General features: G+C 36.9%; 1 protein-coding gene across 5 annotated transcripts in view; it reads right to left on the bottom strand.

The window, feature by feature from the left end:
- LOC142834129 (zinc finger MYM-type protein 4) overlaps positions 1-24,084 on the bottom strand; it is a 114,826-nt gene that overhangs the window by 18,685 nt on the left and 72,057 nt on the right. For all 5 annotated transcript variants that reach the window (XM_075946255.1, XM_075946250.1, XM_075946254.1 and 2 more), the window contains 10 exons: positions 23,890-24,062; positions 21,537-21,687; positions 20,227-20,367; positions 19,914-19,951; positions 18,906-19,050; positions 14,931-15,049; positions 9,882-10,053; positions 7,136-7,189; positions 6,254-6,433; positions 5,761-5,855 (listed from right to left, as the gene is read on the bottom strand). In XM_075946255.1, the coding sequence (XP_075802370.1) occupies positions 5,761-5,855; positions 6,254-6,433; positions 7,136-7,189; positions 9,882-10,053; positions 14,931-15,049; positions 18,906-19,050; positions 19,914-19,951; positions 20,227-20,367; positions 21,537-21,687; positions 23,890-24,062 (1,268 nt within the window). The remainder of the gene's footprint in view (positions 1-5,760; positions 5,856-6,253; positions 6,434-7,135; positions 7,190-9,881; positions 10,054-14,930; positions 15,050-18,905; positions 19,051-19,913; positions 19,952-20,226; positions 20,368-21,536; positions 21,688-23,889; positions 24,063-24,084) is intronic.

Below are 24,084 nucleotides of genomic sequence, written 5' to 3' on the forward strand. Positions count from 1 at the left end.
AGATGGCTCAGAGGTTAAGAGCATTGCCTGCTCTTCCAAAGGTCCTGAGTTCAATTCCCAGCAACCACATGGTGGCTCACAACCATCTGTAATGGGGTCTGGTGCCCTCTTCTGGCCTTCAAGCATACACACAGACAGCATATTGTATACATAATAAATAAATATTTAAAAAAAAAAGAAATTACTATAGTAATTATCAACATTTAGGTAACTGGGTTATAGCCATTACCACATGATACAGTACAAGCTCACTTCAATAGGTCATATTCCAAACTATAAAATAGGTCTCAATAAATTCTTTTCACAAGATTTGGACTTGAAGCCAATAATGGAAAAACGTCAAGAAAACTCTCAAATCATAAATTAATAGTACACTTATAAATATTGCATAGATCAAGGAAGAAATTGTAGCTATGATTAGAAAATCCTGTTAACTTAAATGAAAATCATAAAACTTAAAAAAAACCCTGTGATGGAACTAATGCAGTACTTGTGTGATATGAGTGAGATATTCGAAATACCTACAAGCTCCTGCAAAACTTTTTTTTAAATTACATACACAGTGTTCAGCCTCCAGAAGAGGGCACCAGATCTCATTACAGATGATTGTGAGCCACCATGTGGTCGCTGAGATTTGAACTCAGGACCTCTGGAAGAACAGTCAGTGCTCTTAACCTCTGAGCCATCTCTCCAGCCCAAGCTCCTGCAAAACTTAAACAGCTCTGGCATTAAGTTAGGCAGAACATGTGCCTAGCAATCGTGAAGCTCAGAGTACTAGTAACGTCAAAAGAAAGGAAAGCAAACTAGAAGAAAAAGACTCATAAAATCCACAATTTAAACTTTCTGTCTAAAAAAAAACAAAACAAAAAAAAAACGAAAAAAGAAAACCAGATTAAAAAAACGCAAAACATGACAGCACATGCCTGAAATCTCAGCACCTGGGAAGCATTATTACAATTTTGAGGCAAGCCTTGTTGACTTAGCAAGTAGAAGCCAGCCATACCTACAAAGTATGACTGTCTCAAAATGACAAAAGAAAGGGAACAAGATTAAGAGAAAAGGGGCTGATGTAGCCCCACAGCTCCCCACAATTGATGTGTCTTTAACAATCTACGAGGGAGGTGAGATTGTTCCTATAAGCAACCTTAATGGAACTCATTGGGTGATTAAAAAAAAAAAGACACAGAAGTAGAAGGGAAGTTAGCTAGGAATAGGAAGACAATGATTGAGACTAGGACAAAAAGGGAATGGGTGTGTGCCACACGCAAGTATGTCTGTGTGAGAATATGTGTGTGTGCTGTGGAAAAATCCTCTGGAACACTGTATAGATTTGTCACTCAAATTGGTTTAATAAAACATAGATTGCACAGTAGCTGGGCAAGAAGTATAGGCGGCAACCAAACTAAGGATGATGGGATGGAGAAGGGCAGAGAAGGAAAGTCGCTGAAAAACAGTGGTGCAAGATGAAAACGCAGTATTTATTTATCTATCTATCTATTTATTTAAATTTGTTTTTTGGTTTTTCAAAACAGGGTTTCTCTGTAGCTTTGGAGCCTGTCCTTTAACTAGCCCAGGCTGGCCTCGAACTCACAGAGATCCGCCTGCCTCTGAGTGATGGGATTAAAGGTGTGCTCCACCACCACCCACTTGAGATCGCAGTACTTATAAGTGTAAATTAGCTAGTAATAAGCCTGAGGTATTGGCCGAGCATTTATAATTAATATAAGTCTGTGTGTGGTAATTTGGAAGCAGCTGCCAGAACAGGGAGCCAGGGTGGGCAGGACAAAATACTTCTGTTTACATGTGGGCATGTGTCATCTAAATACACCATGTGCTTATATGAAAATACAATGAAACCCACTGTTATGTTTAATATGTGCTAATCAAAACATTAAACAAAGGAAATAAAAACAATGGGGAAAATATTTTTTTTAAAAACTGACAAAATGAAAGTTCATCTTTTGAAAAAATATTATTAACATTGGTAATTCTCCAGCTAGAATGATTTAGAATAAAAAATAAAAATATAAAATAACAAGAACACTAACATTGTAGAGACAAATGATTAAGACTATTATTTATAACATTGCTTTTTGTTTTTTCGAGACAGGGTAATAATCCCAGTAGCCACAATGACACACACCTTTAATCCCAGAAGCCACACTAGTTGCCATAGAAACTGGGCGGTACATGCCTTTAACCACAACAGTAGCATTTACCTTAATCCCAGCCCTGGAGAGGAATATAAAACGGGAGGAGACAGCTCTTACACAGTCTCGTTATGAGATTCCTGGATAGCCATTTGGGACTGAGGTCGAGGTAAAAGCCAGTGGCTTGCTGTTTTGTTTTTCAGGGTTTCAGCTTGAACCCCAATTTCAGTCTCTGAGTTTTACTAATCGTGCTTCAACAGGGTTTCTATGGAGCTTTGGAGCCAGTCCTGGAGCTTGCTCTGTAGACCAGCTTGGCCTTGAACTCAAAGAGATCCGACTGCTTCTGCCCACTGAGTGCTGGGATAAAGGTTTGTGCCACCAACACATGGTTGCTAATTTTAACTTGTGAACTGATGCTTAAATTTAAATAGAATATTGGAACTGGATTGAGGGCTCAGCAATTAAAAGCACTGGCTGCTCTTGCAGAAGACATGGCTGTAACTCTCAGTATCCACATAGCAGCTCACAGCCATCTGTGACTCCTTTCATAGGATTCAATGTCTTTTTCTAGACTTTTTGGGTTCCAAGCATAAATGTGGTATACAGACATACATAAGGCAAACACTTATATAATTAAATAACATAAAAATTTTTAATTTGCACAGAATACTGCTATACCAATAAATTTAGTGATTTACAAATAAAAGAAAGTATTTACTCAGTATAGTGATGTACACACACAGTGTTCCAGGCTGAGTTGGAAGAATATCAAATTGAAGCTCTGCTTAGTTTACAGAGCAAATTCAACGCATAGCATGGGCATCTAATTGATAACCCTGTCTCAAAACAAAGATAACTAAAATGACTGGGTATATAACTCAGTGGAAAAGCAATTGCTTGGTATGCATGCCATGGGTTCAATGTCCAGAATATATATACTCTTGAAAGATACAAAAGTAAAAAAAGCTTCTAATAGAAAAAAAAGACAGATAACCTAAATGCAAACACATCAGGTTTATAATTTAAAACCTTCTCACAAGGCGAGGTGGAGTGGTACATGTTCACCACATGTGGAGGCAGAGGCAATAGAAGAACTTAAAACCATAAGAAACCACGGGGCAGTGGTGGTGCAGGCCTTTAATTCCAGTACTCAGGAGGCAGAGGCAGGAACTCCATGAGTTCAAGGCCATCCTGGTTTACAAAAGCTAGTTCCAGGACAGGTTCCCAAAGCTACAGAGAAACCCTGTCTTAAAACAAACAACAACAACCAAAAAAAAAAAAAATCAAAAACACCATAACTGTTGTCAAATCTGATCCAAAATTATATAAAAAGAATACATTAGGGAAAATGTATTTCACCAGCTTAAAAGACTATGAAACAACGCAACAATAAAACAGACATTGAATCACTAGATTAAAAAAATTTCAACTGATAAAAGTCTATCAGGGTGAAAATTTGCAGAAAACTCAAAATCAAAAGAAAACCTTCAAGAGGAGCTGAAGAGATGGCTCAGAGGTTAAGAGCACTGGCTGCTCTTCCAGAAGACCTGAAGTCAATTCCCAGCAACCACATGGTGGCTCACAATCTATAATGAGATCCGGTGCCCTCTTCTGGTATGTAAGCAGAACACTGTATACATAATAGATAGATAGATAGATGATAGATAGATGATAGATAGATAGATAGATAGATAGATAGATAGATAGATAGATAGATAGATAGATAGATAGATAGATATAGATAGATATCTTTTTTTAAAAAAAAAAAGAAGGGGAGGAGGGAGAGGAGAAGACCTACAAGGAACAATGCAAGACAGATTGGGAACAAAGCAAAGGTTTCTCTACTACTACCCAGTACATAGGAACATCTCTGAATTCAATTCAGGAAGAAAAAAAAAAGGAAAGGTATTCAGATTAGAAAGAAAAAGCTAAACTACTTTATTCACAGATAATCTAACTGTAATGTAGAAAACTCCAAGAAATTTAGTGGAATGAAATGTTAGGAAAATAAGGTGAATATAAAAAAAAAAACCTTCAGAATTTTTATAAGCCAAAAGTAAAATTTAAAAATAGTATGATTTAAAGTATAGTGTGGTAGCAGAATGGGCAAGCTCAGGACTTAGAAGGTTGATTTGGAGGATAACAGTAAGTTTGAGGTCAGCTGGGTTACTGAGTAAAACCCTGTTCCAACAATAATTAATACAAATAAATAACCCAACTTAATTTTAATAATATTAAGAATATAATTAATATTACCTTTAATTGAAAAATGAATTGTAAATACTCACAAAAAATTTGCAAGCAGTAGACCTATAAACATATGAGACATTGTTGAGAGAAACTTAAAGTGACCTAAATAATTGGTCCTGAATTGAGAATTCAAGTACCCACATAAAAAACGTGGGGAGATGTTGGGTAGCAGTGGTACACACCTTTCTTTAGTCCCAGCACTGAGGAGGTAGAGGCAGGTGGATCTCCAAGTTGGAGGCCAGTCAGGTCTACAGAGTGAGTTCCGGTATAACCAGAGCTACACAAAGAAATCCTCTCTTGAAAAACAGATAAATACAATTTTTAAAAATAATAAAAATCTTTTTTAAAAAAGGAACTTGATAGCCCTAGGGTTCCAGTTATAGGCAGCTATGAGCTGCATAACATACATGAATAATCAAATCCATGTCCTCTACAAGAGCAGGAGATCTTAACTGCTAAGCTGTTTCTCCAGCTCCTGGTATTATTCTATCTTAAAATTATTTACTTTTTATCATGCTTGCACATGAATGTGAACCTATGCATGCTATATGGTATGTATGTGTGTGGGGTCAGAAGACAACTTACAAGTGTCAGATTTCTCCTTTTACTACGTGGGTCACAAGGTTCAAACTCAGGTTATGAAGCCTGGTGACAAATACCTTTATCCTCTAGGAATATACCTCATTGGCCCATTAAAAAAAGATTATAAAAAGCTCCCCCCCTACTTTTTTTTTTTTATGTCTGTTCCGCATGTATGTATGTCTATGTAACACATGTGTTCAATGTCTGTGGAGACCAGAAGAGGGCAGCTAATCCCCTTCACTGGAGTAATAATTCAACTGTCATGTGGAAGCTGACAATCAAATCTTGGTCTTCTTTAAGAGCAGCAGCAAATACTCTTTCACACTGAGCTGTCTCTCTAGGCCACTATAAAAAATCTTTTCTTTTTTTTTTCTTTTTTTGATTTCTCGAGACACGGTTTCTCTGTGTAACAACAGCCCTAGCTGTCCGGGAGGCCACTCTGCAGATCAGGTTGACCTTGACCTTCCAGAGAGCTGCCTGCCTCTGCCTCCCAAGTACTGGGCTTAAAGGCCTACACCACCATGCCCAGCAAAGATTTTTAAAATAATAATCAAAACCTATAAATGGAAAAACAGAAGAAAAAGTTGTGTTTGAAAAAAAATGTAATAAATGACTTTTTTTTTACACTAAGAAACAAAGGCGCAAAAAAACCTTAGGTGTATTAAACAATACATGAAAATATTTGGTTTGGGCTGCTACAAAGCTTTGTAAACAGAAAGAACTAATAAATATTGCTAAAACAAAGGAATACAAATTTTAAAAATTAAGCTTCGCTTACTCTTCGTCTGGGCTGGGGGAAGCCATCTCTGTGTCTCCTCCTTGTTCGGGAACGTGCCTGGATTCCCTGCCCTTTATTAAGTGGGTCAAAGGATTCTGCAGTAACCAACAAAAAGCACAATTAAAATATGTAACACAAATTTAAAGGGAAACCAGAAAAAGAGAAGTCCTAATAATCATTAGTCTATTCTTAACTTGTGAAAAGAGCTTCAATTATACACTTAAAAAGAACAAAGAACTGAACACATAAATGAAAAGTTCATTATCTAGGAAATCTTTCATAGTTACTGCTGAAAAGATATTTTAAAATTTCAAAAAAATCAAATTAACCACATATAAGAACCTTATAACAGGCATTTACATTTATAAAATCAGGAAACTCTTGTGCCCTTGATAATCCCTAACACATCACAACTGCTTAATGATGCAAATGTGGAACCTTGATAATCTTATGAAATAGATGACCTTCAGTAGTCAGGTTAGGCTGCACAAACCTGAAGGAAAATCTGCCTCCAGATCTTGTTCTGTTTCCCCTTTGGAGAACTGTTTCAGTTCTGAATCAGCTTCTTGCACAGCATTTGACTTTAAGGCATAATGATTCAGCTCTTCCTCCCAGCTATGCGGCGTTGAAACTGCCTCTGATTCAAGATCACCGCTATATGTGCTTCCTTGGTCTGAAAGTGATGAAAACAAGCATGCTCTCTTGACATATTTAAAAACTCTAATGAGCCCCTGCATGCTGAAAACTGAAAGATTGTTGACAGATAATTACCCAGGCACAACTAATAAAGTAAGTGTAGCTGGAAAGACGACTCCATCAGTAAGTATTTGCTTTGTATGAGTTTCATCCCCAGAACCCACGCTTAAAAAAACAAAGGGACAAGCATCATAGCATGATGTAATCCTAGCACCAAGGGGGCAGAGATAGGTGAATTCCTGGTGTTTGCTGGCTAGCCAGCCCAGCCTAGCTGGCTAGTTCAAGACCAGTGAGAAAACACTACCATTCGTCCCTCAATGGATGGTGATTGAGGAAAGACACCCAAAAATGTCACCTAACCTCTATACACACTGGTCACATACATGCACATACCCACATTCACATGTACAGACACACACACAAAGAATTCAGCATCTTGTTTAACAGCTTCACACAACTGGATTCCTATTCTTGCTGAGCACCACAAAGCATCACCTCAATCTTTAAAACATTTGACGCAGTTATTATTTGCATTACAAATTAGCATGACAGTCACTTGGTGCACCTCATAAATTAGGAAAAATTATAAAATACTAAACCCAAGGATAATGTTTATGAGTTTCTATTGTTAGCAAAGCATAGTATTTCTAAAAACTAAAATATATTTGTAAGTACAAACCTTTTTCAAATATCTTGGTATCTAGAAAGAGTTCTTGTTCAGAAGTTTGAGATTCTAAAGAAAAAAGCAAACAAAACACATTGCATCTCAAATAAAATGATTTCATGATAAGTATTACTCACAATAGAGACAAACACACTAATAGGTAAATAGCCTTCTATATATAAGGCCTGATTCATTATATAATGAAACATCTGTAATAAAAGAAGTTAAATCAACAATGCTGTCAGCAATGTTTACACTTCTAAGTAGCAATGTGAGAGAAGCCATGGTGAAAGGAATTTTACTTTTGATTTTGTATTCGTTTGCCATTTGAAATCCTTTTATATAGTTATACATGTACACAGACACACATGCAAAAAAAAAACCCGATTATTCCAATTAAATACGTCTTTTACATTTACCTCTAAAGGCCGAAAAGACTTAGAATAGAAATAATTGTTATATGAGCATTAAGCACAAAAAACTGAGACCAACATGATTCATTGAAAAATGAGATATTTGAAATGAAGTTCAGAGATTCAACATAAAAAAAAAAAATACTTTCTCAGCTTACTCAGGAAAACATTTTGGCTTTTTTTTTTGTTTTTTACTGAAACCAAAGGGAAATTATTCCCAAATCCTATTTCTCCTTACTGTATTCCTTAACCACTTTACTTTACCTAAAGTGATTCCAAATGTTTATCTTGAAGTTAGTTTACTTTCTAAAGCTTTTCTGACTTAACAATATATGAAAGCAAAGATATCCATCATAAGACAGAGAACCCACTGGGCGGTGGTAGTGCACACCTTTAATCCCAACACTTGGGAGGCAGAGGCAGGTGGATCTTTGTGAGTTGGAGGCCAGCCTGGTCTACAAGAGCTAGTTCCAGCACAGGCACCAAAGCTACAGAGAAACCCTGTCTCAAAATACCATAAATAAATAAATAAATAAATAAATAAAATAAAGAGAACCCAAACAAATGCTGAATAGCAATATGATGGAGAAGTTGCCCCACCCCTTTGTGGAGACTAGTTTTTGCTATTATATAATTCAGCCTATATGAATCTCTTGCCTGACCATCTCAAATGCTAGAATAATCAATATGTGCTATCATGCCTGTCTACAAAAGGTAAATTTAAAGTAAGGTTTATCATCATCATGATTTGTAACAACTTTTAAACTAAATATAATATCAGAAGTTAAAAGTTGTTCAAGCAAAGGGATAATATTCTAATATATTAAGAGGAAAATCATAGGAAATACTGATAATAATAAATAAGCTTCCAATGAATTCAGTATGTATGATTTACAAATGTGATCAGTTAAGAGCACATTATACTCTTGTAGATCGCCGAGTTCAGTTCCAAATATCTACAAATGTCTGTAACCCAACCTCCAGGGTATCCTGTTGGCCTCCTCGGGTATTGCCCTTAAGTGCACAAACCCATGCACAAGACATATACTTACATGCACAAAATTCACACAAATCCTCACGTGGTGGTGGGACATGCCTTTAATACCAGCACTTCAGAGGCAGTGGCAGGCAGATCAGTTCAAGGCCAGCCTGGTCTACACAATGAGTTCCATGACAGTCAGGGCAACACAGAAAACCTCTGTCTCAAACCACCACTAGAACACCACCCACCTCACTGACCCCTTCCCAAAACACAAAACCACAAACCTTTGAAAGATTCAAACCTGATGGTAACACAACAGGAAACTTTGCATTGTTTCTCCATGTGCAATAATGCTCAAAAATTTTCCTAGTACCTATTAAGTAAAACCAAACACACCAGCTAGCTGTACATGGTAGCCAACGATGGTAACAGTGGGAGTGACGGGAATAGAAGGATCAGCAGTTCAAGAGCAGTTTGGACTGCATGAGACCATGTTTCAAAAGACAAAAAAAAAAAAAAAACAAACCTCAACTCTCATTAGTTGTTAAAATCTACCAGTGAGTAAAAGAAAAACAAAAAATGGTATTTGGCTCAAAAAACATTATTTAGTTCATTTATAACATATGAAAATGCTTTTGTGCTTCATATTTCAGCAACTGAATTTTCTCTATATTTTCCTGTAACTATAAGTTAAGATGATACAATCAAGATTAGAAATCTTTCTGGGAAACTATCAGAAAGTTCCTTTCGTGTTGTGGGCCAAATCCTGGTTCAACCATCTCTTAGCACTCGCGCACTTGCGCACTCTCTCTCTATATATATATAGATAGATAAATAGATAGATAGATAGATAGATATAGATATATAGATATAAAATAGCCAGTACAAAACTAATAGATAGATAGATAGATAGATAGATAGATAGATAGATAGATAGATAGATAGATAGATAGATATAAAATAGCCAGTACAAAACTAACATCCTATTTCAATATGAGAAATGTTAATTAGGCAATACTCCCTTCACAGGCTGGTTCAGAAGACTAAATGCAGGAAAACATACAATACACTTGACTATGAGGAGCACACAAGAATAAATGTCATCTATTATCATCATCATTATTCCAAACTAACAGAATCAGATCTCTCTATAGGCAACTGAGCCAACAGGCTTTCTGTCCTATGCTTCTGTTTAGTAATATCAGCATGCTGTTGATTATAGATTAGGAATTATGTGCATGGAACATAGGTTTGGATATAAGGATTAAAATACAAAAATAAGATGAAATTGAAAATTACTTCAGATTAAAGTAAATTGTAGAACTAAAGATGAGCTTTTAAAAAAATCTTTAAAGACAACACCAACCTCCTTGGGATAGACTCTTCTCCTTCTCTTCATCCTCTGCAATCATTTCTGCCATCTCAAGGAGATCGGCTTCAAATGGATGTGTTGGAAGCTTTTCTTTAATGTCTTCAATACTCTCAGTAGCTTTATCTTCATTATCCGCAGAGGATGGAATAAGCATGGGAACAGGCAACTGAAAGAACAAGAACCAAAGGCTTTTTTTCCGTGTGTGTACACACACAAAACTGTTCACTATCATATTTTTACAAGACATGGTCTGCCACTAAACACAGAGATGGCCGACTGGTTTGCCTAGTCAACAAGCTCCAGGCATCTTCCTGTCTCTGACTTTCAAGCACTGGGATTATAGGATACAATTATGTGTGGTTTTTACATCAATGCTGGACTTTGAACGTGAAGCATTGTGCTTGCATAACAAGCACTTTACTGACTTAGCCTCCCCCCAAACCACTAAGGATTTCATATTTTAAAATTTTTTTAAATTTATTTTTATTTTATGTGCATTGGTCTTTTCCTGTGGGTGTTAGGTCCCCAGGAACTGGAGTCACAGAAAGTTGTGAGCTGCCGTATGGATGCTGGGAATAGAACTTGGGTCCTCTGAGAGAATAGACAGTGCTCTTAACCACTGAGCTATCTCTTCAACCCCTGCCCCTAGAATTTCTTACACAATAGGTTTGTTGTCAGAATCTGTAAAAACTGGTATAAATATTAAAATAATGAAAAAAAGATACTTTCATTGCTGAAATTATGAATCTTGGTAGTTCATTTTTATATGGCTAGAATGATTAAAATAAAAATAAGCAAGAAAGATGATTAAAAATAAGTAAACAAGGTGGGCAGGGTGTCACAAGCCTTAAAACCCAGAACATGGAAGGCAGAGGTAGGTGGACCTCTGTGAGTTTGAGGCCAGTCTGAATTACATAGTGTTTCTACAAACAGTCACAACTACATATTGAAATTCTTTCTGAAAACTAAAAACAATTAAAAAATAAATAAATAAGTAGTAAGTACTTTTCTGGATACTCAACGAAGTCCTTCTGAATCCTTCAAAAGAATAATTCTACAACATAAAAATCAGTTTTGTTTATATTTCTTGCTTCACATTTTCCAAACTGTTAAATGAGAAATATATTTAATAAAAAGTGAGTAATAGTGATGGGTACCTTCTTTTACCTGTACTACACTTCAGAACTCTTTTAATTTTTATTTCATTTATCATCATCATTATCATTATGTTTTAGCATGTTCTCTGGAAATGTGTGCCATGGTCAGAGGACAATGTATGGAGTCAGTTCAATCTTTCCACTTTTACTAAAGTTCAAGGGACTGAACTCAGATCAGTAGCCTTGCTTAACTGAACAGGAAGCACCATTACCAGTTCAATGACCATGCTGGCCCATAATTCAGGATTCTAACATTCATAGTTTCAAATTTTTCTTTTCTATTTGAATGATCTCACTACCTTTTTTAGTAGTGGCATTTCATTTGTATTTTAATAAACAAAGCTTGCCCGAAGATCAGAAAAGTAAAACAGTCACACTGGCCAGCCTTATAGACCAGGCAGCAATGATACACACCTTTAATCCCAGTAGTCACATCAGTTTGCCAAAAAAACAAGGAGGTAGTGGTGCCTGCCCTTAATCCAAGAACTAGAGAGGATTATAAAACAGGAGGAGACAGTTCTCAGTCTCATTCTGAGATTCCTGGAGGCAGGATCACCATTTCAGACTGAGGCAGAGGTTAAGAGCCAGTGGCTGTCTGTTTTGCTTTTCTGACCTTCAGGTTTAACCCCAATATCTGCCTCTGAGTTTTTATTAATTGTGCTACATTAGGCACCCAACCTCTGAAGTACAAATTCACAAAAAAGTCATTTGCCTGAGGCTTTATAACCACTAGTACAGGCCGGAGCCGAACCCAAACCTAGCCACCTGGGTTTAGAAGAGAAACTGGAACTCCCAGCTCCCTTCTGCCCAGGTTAGCTTCCATGTAAATATGGAAAATACACAGAGTATCAGGATATTGTATGTTATTGTGTTGTCCTTGAATTTTCTGACTGTTGAGGAAGGAGCAACAGCTGCTAAAAGACATTTGATTATAAATGCAGACTATGTATTTTGAAAATGCCTTGACTACAAAATTTTAGTCAAAAGATATGTTACTTGGGAGAAGAGATTTTGCTAAAAATAAGGTCCGAATGAGGAAGACCCTCTGAAAAATCTGATAGGAGGGGCTGGAGAGATGGCTCAGTGGTTAAGAGCATTGCCTGCTCTTCCAAAGGTCCTGAGTTCAATTCCCAGCAACCACATGGTGGCTCACAACCATGTAAAGAGGTCTGGCGCCCTCTTCTGGCCTTCAGGGATTCAGACAGAATATTGTATACATAATAAATAAATAAATATAAAAAAAATCTGATAGGAGCAGATAGCCCAGATGATCCAACGTTTCTGAGCACCTCAGTTGGAGTTTCCTAAGTTCTACATTCAGAACAGCTTCAAGACCGCTGGCTGAGATGATCCAGCCTCACAGAATACTCAAGTTAGGACGTGAACATAATCCTAAATTTTCTTTGGGTCCTCGTAAGATTATCAATGGCCAAAATCAGCAGGAATTAGTCTAGAAAACTATGCCCATTTTCCCCAAAAAATGGATTATGGATGTTTCTCTTTGTTTAGTGTGTTGGTTACAAGTTGTTATGGAAAATGGTCAGGAAAAAAAGCTACACAAGGAAATGAGATTCAAGGTTCTTGTTTTGAAAAGAAAAAGAAAAAAAAGGGATACAGATATGACAGGACAAAAGGATAGATAATGGAACCTACTCTGAAAAGAAAAAGGAGGATATAGAAATGATAAAATAAAAAGGAAGATTATTGAATCTACTTTTAAAATGCAACTATTAGTTTTAAATGTTTTACACTGGATTGGACTTTCACATATTGTATACAAAGATTGTATATTGATAAAATTTGAGATTTTGTTAAAACATACTGTACATACATTTCTACTCTTATATACAGCTCATTTAACAATGTAATGTAAATTTCTAGTCTTTGAAAGTTTATTATTACCAACTGTTCAGGATAATAAGGAAATGCAGGTTAGTAATAAGTCACCCATTATAATCAAACTTATAGTCACATTAGGTATGTTTTCAAGGTCAAATAAAGATATATTTTAGGGGGCTGGAGAGATGGCTTAGTGGTTAAGAGCATTGCCTACTCTTCCAAAGGTCCTGAGTTCAATTCCCAGTCAACCACATGGTGGTTCACAACCATTTGTAAAGAGGTTTGGCGCCCTCTTCTGGCCTGCAGGCATACACACAGAATATTATATACATAATAAATAAATAATTTTTAAAAAAAGATATATTTTAGATAGACAGTTCATCTTCAAACACTTTAGAGATGTATAGAATATGGCATTTTCAGAGATGTACAGAATATGGCAATTTAAGATGTTTTAATAACAAAGGCTCTTTTTTGTGAAAATGAGACATGTCTACTCCTGACAGCACCAATCTACTTCAGAGAATAGGCAGCATGAAAGAAACTCCACATGGAGTTTACCTTTTTTGTGGCACATACAAGCCACTAAAAAGAGAATGCCCTTGTCTAGACTGCTAACAGTATGGTGTCCTAATTAGACAAGCAGGACACTAAAGAAAGTGACTACCAAACATTGTCAAGACAAGGACAGCACTTCAGAATATCCTGTCTCACAGAAGTCTGCCAGATATGCTAGACCTGTAGGCTGAAGATGGATGCCCCAATGTTACAGAGGAACTTTGGGTGACTGTTCAGGCAACCAGCTGTTTCTGTCATTACTCACATGTTTTGGAAGTAGCTTGCTTGCACTTCCTGCTTACTTAGTTAATATTATTTCCTTCTTGGGTCTCTGAGGAAGTTGAAGACTACTAGATAGTTATAGTTTTCCTTGTTTACCTGACACAGAAAGCTAGTTGTGATAGAAAGTAAATTAGGTACAAGACTTAGGACTCATCAATATAAGATAGATATGGAGCATTTTCTCTGAATTTATCAAATGCAAATGGACTAGATATATTGATATACTTTTGCCTGTATATATTGTATTTGGTTATTGTATTTATTGTAAATCATTTTTCTTACATCAGTTATAGCCTTTTTTAAATTTTAGACAAAAAGGGAAATGCAGAGGCATTTCATTTGTATTTTAATTAAAAAAAAAAAGCTTGCCCAAAGATCAGAAAGTAAAATAGTCACACTGGCTAGCATTAAAGACCAGGCAGCAATAACACACACGTATAATCCCAGTAGCCACAGAAACCAGGTGGTAGGTGTGTATGACCTTAATCTGTGAAACAGAGAGGATTATGAAATGGGAGGAGACAGCTCTCAGTCTCAGTCTCATTCTGAGATTCCTGGAGGCAGGTTCACCATTTCAGACTGAGGTAGAGGTTAAGATCTAGCGGCTGGCTATTTTGCTTTTCTGACCTTCAGGTTTAATACTAATATCTGCCTCTGAGTTTTTATTAACCGTGGATTTACTTTATTTGTATGAATGTTTTACCTACATATTAGTATGTGTACCACATGCATGCCTGAAACTCACAGAGGTCAGAGGAAGGCAGCAGATCCCCTGGAACTAACTGGATTCACAAATGGCTGCGCCACTATATGGGTACTAGGAATAAAACCCAAGTCCTCTGAATCTCTCAAGTACTTGTTTTGTTATTTTGAGGCAAAGTCTGACTCTAACCAAAACTGGCGTGGAGCATGCTATATAGCCCAGGCTGACCTTCGGGTGGCTTCAATCCTCCTCCCTCAGCCTCACAAGTGCTGGGATTACAGTTGCGAGCCAACATGCTACATCATAATGTTCTTTCAAAAGATAAAGTATGAGCAAAAGAAATCTTCTACATTCTCCATAATAAATAACAACAGGAATATAACAGCCATCAAACAAAATCAGGTATATTTTACCAACAAGTAAAACATTTCATTACACAGCTGTAAAATTATAAATGAGGAAAATGCAAGTTAAATTAGATTTAATCTTTCAATAATTACTCACAGGAACTGGAATCCCAAAGGGGACAGGAGTATACTGAGTATAAAGATGAAGAGGTATAGGAACAAACACTGGCACAGGGACTGGTACCACCATAACCTGGGGCTCACTTGGAGTATCTTCTAATGAAAAAAAGCACACACAGAAAAAGAGTTAGAAACAATTTAACGAAATTCTATCTTAAAAGGAGAGAATTTGTGTCAGGCAGCACACACCTTTAATTCCAGCACTTGAGAGGCAGAAGCAGGCAGATCTCTGAGTTCAAGGACAGTATGGTCTACAAAGGGAGCTCCAGGAAAGCCAAGGCTATACAGAATAACTGTCTCAAAAAACCAAAAATGAAAAATAAACCAAAAAAGGGGGAGAATTTACATTTGAGAAAGGGCAGGTATTCAACAAATGATGCTAAGAACTAAATATGTGTATGTAGAAGAATGAATAACACCTCGATTTGTCATAACGCAAAAATATCAGTCCAAAATGAATCAGAAATGTTCATGCAAGGCAAGCAAAATAATTAAAAGTATATACAGGAGAAATGATTCAGGATACTGTTCTGAGGAAAGATTTTTCTTTAATGTTTGACCCTAAGGAAAGTGTCAACAACATATAATTGGCCAAAGAGACTATACCAAACTCAAAATGTTATACAGAAAAACAATTGGGGAGCTAATAGACTGTAAGTTACAGCTAGTCAGTGGTGGTGCACACCTTTAATCACAGCACTTGGGAGACAGAGGCAGGTGCTCAGTGAGCTCAAGGCCAGCCTGGTCTATAGAATGATGTCCAGAACTGGGTCCATAGCTACCATAAAATCCTTTCACAAAAAGGGGGGGGACCCCAAACACACACACACACACACACACACACACACACACACAAAACCCTCACATAATGTACAAAATATCTGCAAATTATACGCATGACAAAAGATTACTATCTAAAATATAGAAGAAATTCAAGCAAATAAAGAGCAAAAGAACAACTAACCTGATTTACAATTGATCAAATGGTCTAAGAGGATGCACAATGGTTATAACCTGCAAGAGCACACTCTAACTGAAGACTCTGGTCAGGTGGTATTGCTGGTGGGCGGTGGAAACTTAAGGAGGACCTTGATCAATGAGGTGGGGGGTTACACGTTTATTAGACAGCATACAGTAGTAGTTTCTCTGTTCTTGGAAAATCGCTTATTCCCACAGATACTCATCTCAATATCACTCACACCATGTGGTAACTGAGTTCAGGGAGTGGGTGGCATCCCCAAGCCTGTGTAACCCCCAAAATGATGTGCTAAATAAACTTTTTCTGTTTAATTAGCTGACTTGGATATTTCATTGTAAGGAAGTAACTATGTCAATAAAAATGAAAAAAATATTCACTGTCACTAATGATCACCAGGAAAATGTCTATCAAAATTATAATAACAGGGTTGGAGAGACAGTTGAGCAAAAAAGTGTACTTGCTTGCTCTTAAAAAGGACTTGGATTCAGTGCCCAGCACCAGCATCAGGTGGTTCAAACTACCTCTAACTTGAGTTTCAGATAACTCAATGCTCCCTTCTAGCTTCTGTGGTAGTTTATTTGTACTAGGTACAAATAACATAAGAATGCATACAAACACATAAATAAAAATAAATTTTATAAAATTAAAATGAAATGCCACTTCATCCCAGCGAGAATGACTACTACCAAAAAAGAAGGAAAAAAATCCTGGTGAGGACTGAGGAGGGGGGACCCTCTAATATTCCTGGTGGGCACTACAAATTAGTATGACCATTAGAAAAATAGTGAGAAGGTTCTTCAAAAATATGATGATAATTCTCAGGAGAGAACCAACTATGTCACGGAAGCATGTCCTCTGACACACTCTCCACGGCACATGCATGCCCACACAGGTAAGACAAAGAATGAGTCAACTCTACTGAAAGAAACCTTTCAAGTAAATTTCAGGGAATATGTATATTCACTGTTTGGGAACAACGGCCTATATGATGACAACTTTCCATCTAGAATTCCTTTCTAGTTTAAAAACTCTAGGACCTGTGGTTGGCATTAAGAGAGGCTATCGAGACAAGCAAAGAAGATGAAGGCTATGAAAAGAATTTGTGGGCAACTGTCTTGAATGTGCAAAACAAATGGAAATTAGTTTTTTCTTGGTTTTTTGAGACACGGTTTGCTATAGTTTTAGAGCCTGTCCTAGAACTAGCTCTTGTAGATCAGGCTGGCCTCGAACTCAAAGATCCACCCGCCTCTGCCTCCTGAGTGCTGGAATTAAAGGGGCCTGGAAATTTTTAATTCTAAGAATAGTGAGTTTATGATATTCCAGTGACTACCTGCTCCAGCATTTAAGCTCAGCTCAGCACAACTTGAAATATTACTTAACTCTGGCTAGCTGTGTCAAGAAGAATGGACTTCTCTGTCTCTGCAGACACAATTAAAGCTTTTAAAACTCACTACAAGGGCTGGAGAGTAGGCTCAGTAGTTAAAAGCACTTGTTATTCTGCAGATGATTCAGGTTCAAATCACAATATCCACCTGACAACTCACAATTATTTGTAACTCCTTTCAGAAGGGATCCAATGCCCTTCTGACTTCCACGCACATACATACATACATGTAGGTAGGGTATTCACACACATAAAATAGAAACTAAAAACAAACAAAAACTAACTAGGAAAGGGTAAGTCCCTAACATTTCTCATTAGGGGCTAAATTCCTGGTGAGTGTAGGCAGAAGGATGGGGTTGTTCTTCAATCAGTTTTCATTCACAAGATGGAGGTTCTGCGCAAAAACGAAAAGCAGACAGGCTAACAACACTGGGATTCTAGTCACTCGCCCCAGATCACATACCGAGCAGGATGACTGTTAGGAGAGGCTGAGTAAGAACACGACGTTACCTTGTGCAGAACTCAGAAAAGCAGTGCAGAGATTTTGTACAGAGGTAGAGACAGCTCCTAAGAAGGTATGGAACCTTTCCAAGGCAACTGATCTTTTTGTTTTAAGACAGGTTTCTCTACAGGTAACCCTGGCTGGCTAAGAACTCATTATGTAGATAACAGACAGGCCTGAAACTCAGAGCTCTGTCCTCCTCTTCCTCATGAGAGCTAAGACTGAAAGGCAAGCATCACCACTCTTAGAGCAATTGACTTTTGTTTATTTGTTTTTTGAGACAGCGTTTCTCTTTGTAGCGTTGGTAATCCTCAAACTCAGAGATCCACCTGCCTCTGCATCTCAAGTGCTGAAATTAAAGGTGTGTGCCAACACCACCTGGAGCAACTGACTTTTCAAGACAATGTGAAGAAATGGAGATAGGTGTTACATGCAAGAAGCACAAGGCTATATACACACCACTAAGTGAACACATATGAAAATGAGAAAATAGTATTGAGTTATATAAACTTAAGAGCACACTGAAAAACTAAAGCATCTCTTTTTTTTTTTTTTTTTTGGTTTTTCGAGACAGGGTTTCTCTGTGGCTTTGGAGCCTGTCCTGGAACTAGCTCTGTAGACCAGTCTGGTCTCGAACTCACAGAGATCTGCCTGCCTCTGCCTCCGGAGTGCTGGGATCAAAGGCGTGCGCCACCATCACCCAGCAAACTAAAGCATCTCTGAATTCAAATCCCACCTACATTACTCTAAAGCTAATGCTAAACAACACTGTTTTATGAATTAGTTTCTTTCTTTTTTTTCTGAGACAGGGTTTCTCACTCTGTAGACCAGACTGGCCTCGAACTCAGATCTGCCTGCCTCTGCTTCCCAAGTGCTGGGATTAAAGGTGTATGCAATCACCACCTGGCAAATTATCTTCTTTTTGAGCTAATTTACTAAGTTTTAAATAGAAAAATACCTTATTCACAGGCACATTGTACAAACTACACTGGGAAATAAATAAAAGTAACTAATCTAGAAAACAGTACTAATAGGGTAAGCCAATGATCTCTTCCCTTAAATAAAATAATAAACCCAAGGAACATACCGGTCTGGCATTCTTTGTTTTGAGTATGTGGTTTACATGAAGTGGCTTTCGTCTGTGTGATGGGTTTGCACAATAAAGCCTTGTTTTTCAAAAGCCTTGGAGGTTGGGAAGGTGGAAGTTTCAGGGCATCTGTTTGAGTACTTGCCTAGGTTAAAAAAAAAAAAAGAAAAAGAAAAAATTCAGAAACCAAACAATTTCAAAATGTTTTGAGTAATTATTAGAATTTTAACTTTAAAAGACTTATCACTGGAATTACATAGTAAAAACGACATGCAAATTTGCTATTTAATAAATCAGATTTATTTTATGCCTGAAATATTACTAGCAATCAAGGAATATTTTAGGGAGCATACCTGACTCAATGTTCTTACTCTATTTGCTTATCAAAGAAAACTCTGATATCAGCTTACTGTAAAATACTGATAATCAGTACAATGGGGAGTTTTAAATGAGTGCTGTTATTTCCTGACTGAGTTAGAAGCATAGTCACTTATGATCACTCAATGTAACATGAAGGAAAGGCTGTAACTGTGGTCCAGGCATTTATAGAGTTTGCCACCAAAAACAATTAAAAAGTAACTCAAACATGAAAATTAGCCCAGAGGCTAGGAACATTTTCATAAAATATCACTGTTTCATTTAGGAGTTTTGTTCATTATCTTCTTCTTTAATCTTTTTAAAGACAACGTAGACAACGTTGAGTGAAAGAAAGTTAAACATAGTTATGATCAGCGTGTAATGGGAGTGAGTAGCACTGAGTAAGAATGCTAATAACAATCTGTAAGATGAAATGACCAAACGCTGTACATTTACTTTAATTACGCATAATTAAAAAAACTGTCAGTAATTAATTTATAATTACCTACTAAGCATTCAAAGAAATAATGCCATGTAAAAATCTTGATTAGATAACAGAAATTCTATTCAACAATTCTTTTGTTAATAATTAGCCAGACATATATAGTGCACATATATGAAATATACAATAACATTAATAAAATAACTTACATCCCCAATGATTTTCGCTGTTACTGCTGGAACTGCACCTTAATAAAGATTAAAATATAAATTTAGAAGCATTAAAATTATTTAAAAATTAGTATTAAAGCCAATTATCAGTCATGACCATCTATAACTTTCTACACAATTCAGTAAAAGCAAGCAATAGCTTGCTTCTATACTAATAGTAGTATAAAACAAGAAAAAAAAAGATGTGACTGGAGGAAACACTTGTGCACCCTTAGTGGTGCAGCAAGCTGCCAAGAGGTATATAGAGAATTTAACTCAAATGGTAAAAAAGCCAGTTCAAATCAAACTATACCTTGTAAGACGCTGTTGGCATTTGCTGTGGGCTGAGCAGCAGGAGCACTTGCCAACGATACCACATTAGCAATAACTGGAGTTGAATCTTTTCTAAGTGATGGGGGCCCTGCAGATGTAGCTTGAACCATGGAAATACTTGCTGGTTAAAAGAGAAAGAAAGAAGAGAGTTCGTGTGACTTATGTTTTATACAAATTAACAGACCAGAAGAGACCAATGCCTCAAGGAGTAAGTAAGTCTAAAGTAGAGGAATAACTCGGATTTTATTTCATCACTTCCTGACCTTTTGCCTAAGGTAAAGCATAGTGTCTTTTCTTTCCCACTTAATTACTCAGATTTGGTCTGCTAGTTTTTGATCAGTGAAACTTAAGTCTCTCATGTACTTTACCTTTGATAAAAATGCATCAGTCTCACTTAAAAGCAACAAAAATGCCAAAGGCATAATTTCAAACAATGACAATTACAAAGTAGAATTAATGGGAATTTAAGAGAAAGATGTTTCTTAAATCTTCCCTTTAAATGTAAAGGACTTCCTAAGGAGTTTCTAGAGTAAGCCCTTACCTGTTCTCACAAGGATACTATACTTGGACTCTTCTGAGTTTCAAAATAGCAATAATTTGTGCTCCAAACCATAAAGCTTCTAGAATTTTATGTCCTAAATATGTATATTGTTGGTTGTTGACTCGTGCAGCTCTTGCTATGTGATGTAGTCCAGGCGTGCCTCAGACACACTATGCGGCTCATCCTCTCCTTGAAGTCTTGATCACCTAGCTTAGTAAGACTAGAGATACATACCACCAAACCTGACTATATATGGTATACTTAAAGGACCATGTAATTTAGTCTTTATTTCTTTTGCTAGAATCTGAAATCTATCATTATGGAAGCCAGGGTGTATACAGAATTAAAAAAAGCAAATGCCATTCATTCTCAGAAAGTTGAATATGGTTGAGTGAGTATTCTGAGTGTTCAATGAAATGATGTAATTTAAATGGTAAAGTATTTGTTCAGTTTTGTTATTGTCGTTCGTGCTGCTGTTGCTGTTTTGAGACAGGACCTCTCTACGCAGCCCTGACTGTCCTGAAACTGGCTATACAGAACAGGCCGGCCTCGAACTCACAGATATCTGCCTGCCTCTGGTTCCCAAGCATTAGGATTAATGGCTACCATGACAGGCTTGTTAATGGTATTTGAACACAGTTAAGATTTGTATTTCGTAAAATTACTGACAATGTATATATTCTAATCTGTACAAGAAAAGTAATTAACTCCTTCCACTGATAAAAGTTCATTTACTCGTTACATTTTACCTGAATTGTTTTGTAAAGGTTGGTCACACAAAGTCTGCTGATGGCAGAACATCAAGATACAAAGCAGGTTACAAAAGTGTTTTATTTCGCCTCGCCATTTCAACGACTCACTGAGTTTGCCCTGTCTCTTGCAACCATCACATTTGGCCATCTAGAAATGAAGAGAGAAAAGAAGGAAAATTATCAGAGGCTGAAGAGATGGCTGAACTATAGGAGCACTTGGCTGCTCTTCCAGAGGACTGAGGTTCGATTCCCAGCCCCCACATGGTGGCTCATAATGGTCTCCAGTTCCAGGGAATTTGATGCCCTCTTCAGGACTCTGCAGGCACCAGGCACACACGGAGCACAGACACACATGCAGGCAAACACCCATTACAAATAAAGTAAAACTAAATAATTTAGGGGAAAAAAAGAAACAAACTAAATATCTCTACAGTCTGACAGAATAAATCAGAATAACAAGTAAGAAAATTTAGAACTTAACTTACAGATTTTTTTTAATTTCAAAATTTAACATGCTATTTGTTTATATGGGTATTTTTAATCTGACAAGATAACATACTTGATTTATTCATAAAACTTAAATCATAAACCCCAACCCGACTACACTAAAATGGTGAATGTTTCTACAATAATGATTTTTTAAAAATGTGTGTATGTGTGTATGTCTAGTACATGTGGTTGGACATTTTAGAATGTGCACAGGCAAACATGTGGCGACCCAACACTGACATTGGCAGGAGGGTCCTTCCTCAATCACTCTCCATCTTATTCACTGAAGCAGTGGTCTTTCAACTGAAGTCAGAGCTCATCAATTAGTACTAGGCTTGCTCTGAAAGACTCTGCATCCTATAGTGGTATATTATTTGTTTTAATAAATAATGTTTGTCTGAAAATCAGTGCAAAGCAGCCATGCTAGTTAACCATACAGGCCAGGGAGTGGTTGCACACATCTTTAATTTGAGCAGCCACACTAGTTAGCCATAGAGGCCAGGTAAGGATGGTGCATGCCTTTAATCCCAGCACTAGAGAGGAACATAAAACAGGAGGAGACAGGTCTCACTCTCAGTCTCAATCTGATGATTTATGAAGGAAGGATCATCCATTTTCAGTCTAAGTTAGAGGTAAGAACAAGTGTCTGGTTGCTTTGCTTTTCTGATTTTCACGTTGAACTCCAGTATCTGCTCTGAGATTTTATTATTCGTGCTACAGCATCCAAGCACTGGAATTACATGGGGGCTTTCATGTGAGTGCAGAAGATCTAAACTCTAGTCGTCACACTTGTACAGCAATGACTTTAGCCACTGAGGCAGCATTACAATTCTACCAATGGCATCATTTTAAAAAAAAATCACTTTTTAAAAACCAACTTAAAGGTCTGGAAAGATGGCTCAGTGGTTAAGAGCACTGCTTGCTCTTTCAGGGGTCCTGAGTTCAATTCCCAGCAACCACATGGTGGGTCACACCCATCGGTTAGGAGAGCTGGTGCCCTCTTCTGGTGTGCAAGAATACATGCAGACAGAACACTGTATAAATAATAAATATTAAAAAAAAACTACACAAGGAAAGGAGGGGAGATCATCATTAAAAAAAACCAACTTATATTATTAGTGAACACACAGTAAGTAGCAATTTAAAAACAAAGTTTTGATCCTACAAGTTGGCTCAATAGGTAAAGGCACTTACTGCCATGTCTGATAACCTGAGTTCTATCTCCAGGAACAACATATTCTCACCTGACCTCTTTCCATACATGTGTAAGGCATGCATGTAACTACACTGACACACAGGCATACACATATGTGCACAAAAATAGATCAATGTAACAAAGTAAAAATTAATAAAAACAATTTTTTTTTAAAAAAAATCAACTTAAAGCCAGACGGTGGTGGCGCATGCCTTTAATCCCAGCACTTGGAGGCAGAGTCAGGAGGATCTCTTTAAGTTCGAGACCAGACTGGTCTATAAGAGCTAGTTCCAGGACAGGCTCCAAAGCTACAGAGAAACCCTGTCTCAACCCCCCCCCAAATAATAATAATTAATTAGTTAAAAAAAATTAAGGAGACTATTTCAGCAAAGTCTTAACCTCAAAAAAATCAACTTAAGCAAGGTTTCTGTTCTTCACAATACAGAAGACAAATTTGTTTATTTAAATGAAAAATCATTAAAATATTTAATGCCATAAGTCAGCTGTATCTACTATAGAAAATTCTCCCACATGTACTAATTGCAAAGAAACAAAATATTTAATATTAAAGACATTTTAATAATCAAGTGATTCTTTGTACATGAAATTAAGAAAAGCTAATGCTAATTCTCCCCAAACACAGACATGTGAATGATATTTTTTTACCTGATAAAACAAAACTGTATACTTCGACATGCATTCTTCACAACAGAAGTCTTCCACCTTTCCACCCAAATTATTCTGTATCAGTTTGGGAGATGTCTGTAAACAGTAACTGCACATTTTACAGTGACTTCCCCAGCGTTTCCCCAAGTCATGTTTATAAAGCAATTTGCAACCTATGAAGTCAGGAAAGATAAA

The sequence above is a fragment of the Microtus pennsylvanicus genome, chromosome 13, assembly GCF_037038515.1.
Source record: "Microtus pennsylvanicus isolate mMicPen1 chromosome 13, mMicPen1.hap1, whole genome shotgun sequence".
Lineage (NCBI taxonomy): Eukaryota > Metazoa > Chordata > Mammalia > Rodentia > Cricetidae > Microtus > Microtus pennsylvanicus.